This window comes from Ranitomeya variabilis, chromosome 2 (genome assembly GCF_051348905.1).
Source record: "Ranitomeya variabilis isolate aRanVar5 chromosome 2, aRanVar5.hap1, whole genome shotgun sequence".
Classification (NCBI taxonomy): Eukaryota; Metazoa; Chordata; class Amphibia; order Anura; family Dendrobatidae; genus Ranitomeya; species Ranitomeya variabilis.
The window spans coordinates 452,818,508-452,829,544 of NC_135233.1; the positions used below are offsets into that span (position 1 = coordinate 452,818,508).

Below are 11,037 nucleotides of genomic sequence, written 5' to 3' on the forward strand. Positions count from 1 at the left end.
GTGTATGCCTTTTTATATCTTCTCTTTATCTCTTTTTAATTGTACCTTTTATTCTAGACAAACTTCCTGTGTTGACCACCTGCAGTTCACCCTTCACAAATGCCTACCTCAACCATCTAAATATATATATATGGCTGATATTGTATGATCTCTTGCATGTCTAAAGAAACGTTTTGCAAGTAACACATAGAAACCTCAAAAAAGAAACATAATCCAAAAATGTAAATGAAACTATTTATTTTTTTCAAAGAAATTATTGAGCTGCGGTCCATTAATTGGCAGCAAGAATCTGGTCCACCCAGTCACGGAGTACAGTGACACGGGCATAGACACCTGGGTATGAGGTTGAGCACGTGCTGCTTCCCCAAGACACAATACCAACCAGTGTCCAAGCGCCATCTCTTTGGCACACAAGGGGTCCACCAGAATCGCCCTATATTAGAAAAAAAATTATAATAAAATTGTTAAATTTCAAGGATATTAAAATAGAAGCAACTAACCAATTACTTCACATCTATACAGAGTAATTATGTGTACAAATATTTTTCATCTTCCTAACGCCTCTTCCTCCACTCAAATGAAAAAAAAATAATCCAAAGAATTCCTTAGCCTCTGATTACTGATGCAAAAAGAAGAATGGAGAAGAAAAAGGAGGAAGAATTTGATAACCTGGAAAGAAAATGAAAGGGAATGTGCAATGATTTTTAGTTTTGTTTTAATTATGTAATCATTTCTTTTTTAAAACAAAATAAAATTTAGATTTTAATATTTATTTTTTTCTGCAACTGTTGGGAGGATGCCATTTTTATTTGCTGGCAAGTATCAGAACATGACACCGCATATATAGCAACTGCAAGGACATAGGAGACTTCAGTCAGACACCGACCGTAATCTCCTATACTGTGGCAGGATCAGCTATGAAATGGGCACTCACCCTTAGTCTGCTGAGCTGTGTATATAACCCTATCATATGTGATACAGTCTGTGTATCTAATCCTATCATGTGTGATATTGTCCTTGTATCTAATCCCTACACATGCGATACCATCCATGTATGTAATCCTATCGTGTGACTGCTGAGCTGTGTATCTAATACTGTCATACATCTGGATTCAAACCCTTGATCCTGTGGTCATTGTCTTTTTTCCAAGGAGCTACAGCAGATACAACTTTTCTTTTGGTGTTTTAGTTCTGTTTCATGTCAACTTTGGGTAACTCTTTTTGTCTTCCCGATCACCTTTCGGGTGCAGCTTTATAAACCTTCCCCTGCTGGTGATAGTCTTTGTTGGATGCATTCACTTTGCTGTAGTTTAAGATAGTTGTTTCATGTGTGGTACCTTTATTCCTTAGGGTATTGCTACTCAAGAGATACTAAGAGCTGCTAAGGACATTCAGGGTTAGCTGCTGACTGAGGGTGCCATTGCATTTTCTTTGAGTGCAAATCTCCACGGTCAGGCATGGACAGACTGGGGCTTTTCCTAGTCTGAACAGGGTTCTGTCAGGTTCAGGTAGCTGCATCCCTGGTTTGTGCGCTACCTGTGTGCATGTGCTATAGCAGTCATAACAAATACTTTCATGTTTGACAGTGACTGTAAACTATTTAATTACTGTGATCTGAGCACTGCAGCCACGATGATATGACTGCTCCTCTCAGATCTCTGTAGAAACCAGTCACCAGCACAGCACTAACAGAATTGTCACTGCCACCATCCTCGGTGACACTGTCCACATGTTAGTATCATTTTGCAGTCACCAACAATATGTCTCTGCACTTCGATCCTAAACTTCATCCTCCCTTATCCTTTTGCAAACACCCAGAAGGGGAGTGGAGCAGTGATGACAGACGCATGGAGCAGACCAGAGCCAATGTTGAGAGGTGCAGAGCCGCTGATTGAGTTCAGGTCTGTCAATCAAGTGATATCAATCATTGGCTCTTTACCTCCTTATGGACACTGCAACCACACTCACATACTGTCATTGTCAGCTCTCGTCACTGGCTCTGGTCTACTTCCACTGCAGTAGTCCTTTTTCCTCCCCCCGCTGCATTCTGAACCAATGGTGCAGGTGGGGATAGCATTCAATGTTTTCGTAAAGCAAATAAGAGGCTAAGTGCACCCCTTAACAAACTAAAAAGAAAGCAGGGATTCATTCGTCTGATGATACAAACCATGCAGGATGAGGCTCCGGCAGCTCCAGCGCAGATCATGGAATCAAGGATGTTGCTTCCCCAGTGGACCTTACATTGCGTATTGGACAACACGGGCAGGGAGGTCTGCTGCAGTTTGCTGGGAGTGTTTACAGCTGTTCAGAAAATAAAGTATTGAGTATATTAACAAGTTTTATTTTGCTTTGGGACTGTTATATAAGTATTTACAAAACATTGATTTATTTTTATACTGATTAAATTGTAAACATATCAGCCCTAATATATGTAGGCTTCATTGGGTATTTTTTTGCTTTGCAACCCAACAAGAAACCAGGAACATAACTGTAATAGGTGCAGGGGTTGCACCATGGTCCTGAAGCCTAGAGGGCCCAAAAAGTCCCTTTAGCTCATATGAAAAGACCATTACTATTAAAAGACTTGCAATAATTAGGGGCCACATTGGGACCCACAAGATTCAAGTTACATCACTGCCAGAAATTGTCTCCTACGAGAAGTCTATGTTCCAATGTACCATAATGTGCTATAGTTTAGTAGTAGTATAGTTTAGTAAATGTGTATATAACCCGCCTTTAGTGGTTGGATGTCATTAGAGGTGCTAATCTGGTGCTATATGAGGAGCACTATCATAGGATACATCTTGTAGATCAGTTAACCCATGGGTTGTAAACTTCTTGATTATGTTACACACCATGGACAAAAGAACATCAAGATCTCTGGAGACGGACTTGTAACCTTGAGATTGTTGATATTTTTCAGCAATTTTGGTTCTCAAGTCCTTAGACAGTTCTCTTTTCCTCTTTCTGTTCTCCATGCTTAGAGTGGCACACTCAGACTCACTCAACTTCTCCCCTTTTTATCTGGTTTCAGGTGTCATTTTCATATGGCCCACACCTGTTACTTGCCACAGGTGCGTTTAAATGAGCATCACATGCTTGAAACAAAGTTGTTTACCCAAATTTTGGAAAGGTGCCAACAATTTTGTCTGGCCCATTTTGGGGGTTTTGGGTGAAATTATGTCCAATTTGCCTTTCTTTCTCTTTTTTTTTTTCTTGTGTTGTTTCAATACACATAAAGGAAATAAATAAGCCTATAAGAAAAAGTGTCATTTTAGCATTCCAAAATGTGCAGGCATATTCGATGTTATTTTTTTCCATATGGTTTTGGCGGCATTCTATAGGGAAACGTAAATGACGAGGCAGAAATAATGCCATACTTAGAGCACGCGGCATTCCAAAAAAAACAAAAACCACTGCCCTACAAAGAAACAAGTGTGCACTTTTCAGCATTTTACTAAAAAACATTAAAAGCAAGTTCCAAAAATGTGTCAATTTTTTATCATACCGTTCCATCTTGTCAATCCCCATCCACTTGTAACACAGAGACGGCCATCATCATATACTTCACCAGGGTTAGCCAAGCACACTGGGGAGACTCTGCTGCCCAAAACAGCGGAACTGGCGAGTTTTATCAAGGTAATGTCGTTACTGATGGTGTTGGAGTTCCAGTTTGGATGAGTAAAAACCTTAAAAAGAGAAAATTACAGTAGAATCCGTCTCTGTTTTGTATTAATGATTATTGCCCGTCAGTCCCCTGAACGGAACCCAACAAACGCCATTGTAAGTCAACGAGTTTCTATCTGTTGTATCCGTTTTAAACAGAAACCATTAGACAAGTGGGAAGATAATATAGCAGAATTCTAAAAGTATAGAAATATAATAAATGACATTGAACGGTCAGGACTGTAAACGTAATTATACACCAAAAATAAAACTACATGGAAACTCACTTGTGAAACTGCCAGAGTCTGGATCGCTTCAGCAGAGGAACTTCTGTCGTGTTCTCCGACAACAACGCGGTCAGTTGAACTACAGAAAACACATCATGTAACTAGTATATGAATTTTTTTACATCTCATTATAAAAGAAATTAATATTATATGTGATATGTGATGCATCGGTAAACCACCCAAATCTATTTAAAAAAAAAATGGTTTTTTTGCAGCGTGAGCCTGGATTTATTCAAGCCCCATCTAGAAGAATGGGACAGTCACAGACATTCCTGTATTTCCATATTTAACCAATGTACCAATTTCTTACATCCTATTATAAAACAAACCCTATAAGAGAAATTAGTAAAACATGTGATGGCTGGGTCTGTAAAACACCTCAATCTAATAAGAAAAATTGTTTGTTTTTGTTGGGTTTTTTTTTTTGCAGTATTTGCATGTCTTCCTGCAAACTGTATCTAGAAGAATGAGATAGGCCAGACATTTCTGCCACTAATCTGCATGTGTACATATATAACAAAATAGGAGGACACGGAGTACATAAGTGCATATAAACATTTTTCAAACAAAATTACAAAAAAATGTATATGCATTTATGTACTCCGTGTCCTCCTATTTTGTAATGCAATATTATGGAGTTGGGGCCAATTGAATTGAGGGTGGACCACCACTGTGTGATATCCCCCTCCTGCATTTAAAATGCAGCTGGGTTTTGTGTTTGCATGTGTACATATATTCATAAATGTCTTTTTTAACCTTCTTATTTTGGTATTATACTGTATGTTTTTAAAGCTGGGAAATCATATTTTGCTTTTTCAAGAGTTTGGTCTACACATCTAGAATTTTGGAGAGGAATAAGGATGTAGGGAAATGCTAGGGTGACGTAGCCCAAACCCTTCTTTATAATTGCTTAGATACCGCAGCAGCTATTGATCCCAGCATCTAAAGCTAAGCAAAGACAGAGATTTTTGAGGAGTTTCTTTGAGCCTATTTGTCATAAAAATGCACTAAAAAAATCGCTTGAAGAAACGGAGGAACAAACAAGAGCAAATAGGGTATTATCCAGGTAACACCGTGTTTAGGTGTTGAGCCATTGCTTACGAGGTTGGGTTGTGAGAAAGCACAACCCTTTAGAAGGCTCAATGGACAGTGTAACTCCAGCTGCTGTTACTTAGCTGGTTGGAGAATCCAGAGTAGAGGTCAGACAAAGGGAATAAGTGGATGTGCGGTGCTGCTTATGAATCATCAAGAAAGATATCCAAGGAATCCAAGGCCTTCAGTAGAGATTCGATCTATTCTCAATGCGTTTCAAAAGTTCGTCTGACTTATTCATCAGGAGAACCACAGAAAGTTAGAACTTTCTGTGGTTCTCCTGATCAAACAGTCAGACAGACATGGAAACCCATTGTGAATAAAACTTTCTGTGGTTCTCCCGATGAAGAAGTCTGACCGATTTTTAAACGCATTGAGATGCCTCAAACCTTGGATTCTTTGGCTATCATTATTGATTATTCACCAGCAGCGTGGCACATCCACTTATTCCCTTTGTCTGAAAAAAAAAAAAATCACTTGAAATACTATTATTCATTCAAATGTTAATCCACTATGCTGTTCATATGTGGAGTTTTTTCTTTGTTTGTTTTTCCCACTTCAGATTCTGGGAAAAGAGAAAATCTTTTAAGCTAATCCTGTTACAATCTGGTCCAAAATGGGCACCGTCAAATCAGAAGGGTGCAAAAATGATTTCAGGAAAAAAAAAAGTTACAGAACCCTTCAAAAACTCTGAAATACCCCCATCAGGAAAAGAAAAAAAAATGTTCAAAAATTCCCCAAAAAAGGAGTGTTTCTTGTAGTGGCTCCTAAAAAACCCCATCTGCACATCGCCTGAAGCAGTGTTCCCCCACTCTGGTCCTCAAGAGCCACCAACAGGTCATGTTTTCAGTATTTCCTTAATTGCATCACCTGTGCAATACTAAGGAAATCCTGAAAACATGACCTGTTGGTGGCTCTTGAGGACCGGAGTGGGGGAACAAGCAAGCTCTAAATGCGGCATTATCAAGCAGCTGTTAGCTCCATAAACCTGCTCCATAGAATTCCTAAGAAATATTGCTACACATGTGTACAAAAGTTGGGAAAGAGTAAAAAAAAAAAGTTTATGAAAAATGTATAAATTTTAGGCTGCTGTGGACGAATGTACTTACATAACACCGCAGTGAGCTGCTGTTACCACCCAATCGCTGTTAATCAGTGAACCCCCGCAGAAATGCCATCCAGTCCTGTCCTGTAACATATAAAGCAATAATATAGGAAATATTGCAGGATAAATCTATGAAAAATAAGCAGAGCAATACAAGGCATCTCATGGGTGTAGCTACACAGGCCGTATAAATTGGGTAGGGCTTACAGCCATCTTAGTAGCAGGTAGCAGCTTCCTAAATTGCAAGTAAGAGACTACCATTGGCACTGTGAGAATCATGGTATGATTGTTCTGAAGAGGTATCAGAGACCAGGAGATCCATATACATCATTCTCACATAGGTTCCTCTGGATTTTGTCTCTGCAGTATAAATACGTGGCAATAAAGTGTTATTACAAATGACGGGGATGTTATACTGCATCACCATTTTCATTATTACTTCCATAATGTTCTCCTATGAAACATTCTAAAATATCAAGGATACCTATGACAAGGAATCTTTTGGAGCCTATATGTAAAGTGTCCGAGAGCGGTAGTCTCGACCGATGCTGCTGTTCTAATACTTTACCGGAAAATTGTGTGGGTCCTGGCTGGGTGTTGAGTGGAGCCCATCTTTAGCCAATGGTATTGGCTGACCAGTACCACGACCATTAGCAGATTTTTTTTTATATATAATTCAACAGCATCATGATGAAGGGGCAGAGACCGTGATGTATGGGATGTATCACTTAGCTTACTGGGTACAGCAGCTATGATACAATCAGAGTTTTCTCTGATGCCAATCTGTATATAGACAGAAAGCTGCTAATCAGTGGTGGGGATTGGGTTGGACCAGGAAGCACGAGACACCTAGTCCTGTAGTGATAATCTCCTGAAGATTAAACGCTGATTACCTAAACAGCAAAACACAGCCTAGTAAGTGATACATTGCTGGAATCGGGGTCTCTGTTCCTACATCATGCTGCTCACAGGTTACATAGCAATAATCTGCAGTCATATTCCCGATAGTTATGTATAGTAGTGTGGATTTGGTAAGTGCTACAAAGTTTTCTTCTTCAGCTTGAGATCTTTAGCCCCTTGTCAGCGCACATTAATTTATTTTTAGAATCCTGGTTCGGTCTAACATTAAATTCGGTAATATGAAGATCATCAAAATATTTCTTACATAGAAATCCCCTAAAAATGATTTATAGGGACAGGGACAGTGGCGGTCTAGGGTGAGCCGTCAGTGAGCGGGGGCAGAATATTTGTCTATCATTTAGCGTGCCAACCTCCGCAGACAGGTAGTACCAATAATAGGGGATTGTCATTGCCTGCTTCTTTGTCTAACATTAGATAGGGTTTATTATCTAAGTGCCCATTTCTATGCCATCTACAGGGCTTTTATTGTTTCTTGTCTCTCTTTATTGTTTTTTTTCTGTTTGTTTATGGGGTATAGGTTTTTAATGTATATCTGATAAATAGTTTTATCATATAAATTATTTAATTTATTTATCATATAAATTTATTTATCATATAAATTATATTTAATGTATATCTGATAAATTATAAGTTTTATTTATTATTAGGAATTTATATGTAGGAATTACAATCCTGGTTCTCAAAGATGATAGAGAGGACAGTAAACTTTTTGAAGTTTGCAAAGAAGTGAAATACTTAAAAATACACTACTTTGCAGATTACATTTTTGCCTTTTTTAAATTAATATCTATTGTTACCTGAAGTGAGACTTGCCAGGGCCAAGATCCTGAAACTGCCTCCTCACCATTGACTATTCTGGCATAGCCAGAGACAACAGGGTTGATAGCGGGAACTCCGCAGCCTGGTAAAAATAACAACAACAAAAAATCAAGGATTTTATTATTAGAAAATGTTAAAATATATTTATTCAGCGAAATCTAGAAATGTAATCCTAGCTTCTAGCTTATGTAATAAGACACATAAAATGCATAGATTTTTGTGTTACAAAGATAATGATGCAAAATAAATATTTCTACAATTAAATGCAATTCTAACAATAAAACGTCATGTAAAAGTTGAATTTACCATAAGCTGCACTGGCCAAAGCCAAACAGGAGACGAGCAGTAGGAAAACCATAGTGAATACTTTCCTTATTCACTTGGACAACTTTTATAGTAAAGGGAACCGAGCTGTAAGATATGGATTTGCTTCATGATTGGCTAAAAAGTCCAAGCAAGGTGAACAAATATTGCAGTGCTAATTTAAAACCTTCAGTGTTGTAGCAATGACCTTTTGCTTCCTAAATTTGACATCTGCAAATATTAAAAGCATTTGCTTGTTCCAATGGACCCTATGCTTTAGTATTTAAACATCTCTCACAAGTTCTTTTTGGTTTCAAGATTAAAATAATATATTGGAAGCTAATCATTTACAAGGAATAACATAATTTCTGACCAATGTATGACTTGTATACTGCATTTAACATACGTTTACCCTTCTGCAGGCTTTATGTCTGATTTTCAGTTGTCTCTGAGCTAGTTAGTGGAGACTAGCACACAGAAAAGACAGACATGATGGATTCTCACTCTTCTGTCTCTATGTAACACATGTTCAAAAGCAGTAGCGTGATAGAGGACATTATACACAAGTACTGAGCAGTGTAGCTGTGAAACCAACTTTGGGGTAAGATTAAACACTTACCAGAAAATCTTGGGATACATGGCCCCATCCATTCTCCCTTCAATACGGTGCAGTCGTCCTGTCCCCTTTGCAGAAAAGCACACCGAAAGTAAGATGCTTCCCCCACAATGCTTCACGGTTGAGAAGGTGTCCTTCTTCTTCCTCTAAACACGGCAAGTGGAGTTGATACTTAAAAGATCTATTTTGGTCTCATCTGACCCCATAACCACCTCCCATGCCTCCTCTGGATCATCCAGATGGTCATTGGTGAACTTTAAATGGGTCTGTGCATGGGCTGGTGTGAGCAGAAGGACCTTGCGTGCCCTGCAGGATTTTAATCCATGACAGCTTAGTGTGTTACTAATGGTAATGTTTGAGACTGTGGTCCCAGCCCTTTTCAGGTCATCAATCAGGTCCTCCCATGTAGTTCTGGGCTGATTCCTGACCGTTCTCAGAATAATTCTAACCCCACGAGGTGAAATCTTGCATGGAGCCCCAGGCTGGGGAAGATTGACAGTCATCTTATGTTTCTTCCATTTTCTAATAAATATGTGAACAGTTGTTGCCTTTTCACCAAACTGCTTGCCTATTGTCCTGTAGCTCATCCCAGCTTTATGCAGGTCTACAATTGTGTCCCTGGTGCCCATAGACAGCTCTTTGGTCTTGGCCAGAGTGGAGACATTGGAGTGTGATTGATTGTGTGGACAGGTGTCTTTTATACAGGTAACGAGTTCAAACAGGTGCAATTAATACAGGTAATGAGTGCAGAGTAGGAGGGCTTCTTAAAGAAAACTAACAGGTTATACACCTCTACTCCTTACATAATACCTGCATTATTACAAAACACCAGTGATCGTCTTACCGCTGTCTCCAACATCATGTCCTCCCTCTATCTGAAACTAAACCTGTCAGAAACTGAACTCCTTGAGTTTCCTCCCTCTACTAACCTACCTATGCCCGACAGTGCCATTTCCATGTGTGGTTCTACCATTACTCCCCAGCAACATGCCCACTGTCTTGGGGTCATACTTGATTCAGAGCTTTCCTTCACCCCCCACATCCGATCAGTAGCTCGCTCTTCTTATCTGCACCTCAAAAACATTTCTAGAATTCAACCTTTTCTTACTTTCCACTCTGCAAAAACTTTTAATGTTGCTCTTATTCATTCTCGTCTGGACTATTGTAACTATCTATTAATCGGTCTCCCTCTTACCAAACTCTCCCCTTTCCAATCTGTCTTGAATGCTGCAGCCAGTATCATATTCCTCACCAACCATTACACCGATGCCTCTACCTTGTGCCTGTCATTGCACTGGTTACCCATCCACTCCAGAGTTCAATATAAACTTATCACTCTCACACACAAAGCACTCCACGGTTCAGCACCACCCTACATCTCCTTCGTCTCAGTCTACCACCCTACCTGTGCCCTCCATTCTGCTGATGACCTAAGGTTAACATCCTCAACAATCAGAACCTCCCACTCCTGTCTCCAAGACTTCTCGCATGCTGCATCAATTCTTTGGAATGCACTACCCAGGATAATTCAATTAATCTCCAACACCCACAGTTTTATGCGTGCCCTAAAAACGCATTTCTTCAGACTGGCCTATCGACTCACCACATTTATTTAATTATCCCTGTGTTGCCAATTCAATATTGTCTTCATAACCAGACCCTTGTATCTTGTTCTCACGTGCTTTATGCATTTAATAGCCCTCTGTATCTGTACTTTAACACATTCTGGCTGATAACTGGTTCATGCAGCATTACATGAACACCCGATTTATTACATTATGGCTGCTCTGAACAATGAAAGCAATTGTTACCATCCACCTCTCGTGTCTCCCCTATTTCCTCATAGATTGTTAGCTTGTGAGCCGCAGGGCTCGCACTCCTCTTGGTATCTGTTGTTTATGTGATTATTGTTATTCTGTAATGTCTTTTATTGTCTGTACAAGACCCCTCTAAAATGTAAAGTGCCACGGAATATGTTGGCGCTATAGAAATAAATAGACTTCTTATAGAATTCTTGCTGGTTGGTAGGTGATCAAAAACTTATTTTATGCAATAAAATTCTATTTAATTATGTACAAATCCTACAATGTGATTTTGTGGATTTATTTGAAGATTCTGTCTCTCACAGGTGCAGTGTAGCTACGATAAAAATTACAGACCTCTCTTCTTTGTAGCGGGGAAAACTTGGAAAATCGGCAGTGTATCAAATACTTATTTTCCCCACTGTA

The 11,037-nt window shown here is 39.2% G+C and overlaps 1 protein-coding gene across 1 annotated transcript; it reads right to left on the reverse strand.

Moving 5' to 3' along the window:
- Window positions 1-234: 234 nt before the first annotated feature.
- On the reverse strand, window positions 235-8,307 carry LOC143806590 (chymotrypsinogen A-like). The gene is made up of 7 exons (XM_077287293.1): window positions 8,197-8,307; window positions 7,869-7,972; window positions 6,155-6,234; window positions 3,954-4,032; window positions 3,509-3,689; window positions 2,168-2,301; window positions 235-433 (listed from the first exon to the last, which is right to left on the reverse strand). Exons 1-7 carry the CDS (start codon window positions 8,246-8,248, stop codon window positions 272-274), a joined length of 792 nt encoding a protein of 263 aa, XP_077143408.1. The 5' UTR covers window positions 8,249-8,307; the 3' UTR covers window positions 235-271.
- Window positions 8,308-11,037: the final 2,730 nt, after the last annotated feature.

What these genes read in the sequence shown, in the direction of transcription:
- LOC143806590 (XM_077287293.1), bottom strand. Translation starts at nt 8,248, where the DNA reads ATGGTTTTCCTACTGCTCGTCTCCTGTTTGGCTTTGGCCAGTGCAGCT. An exon ending in TTTGGCCAGTGCAGCTTATG is followed by an intron (nt 7,973 to 8,196) that starts GTAAATTCAACT and finishes TATTTTTACCAG; the next exon opens with GCTGCGGAGTTCCCGCTATC. An exon ending in CCGGAGCCTCATCCTGCATG is followed by an intron (nt 434 to 2,167) that starts GTTTGTATCATC and finishes TTTCTAATATAG; the next exon opens with GGCGATTCTGGTGGACCCCT.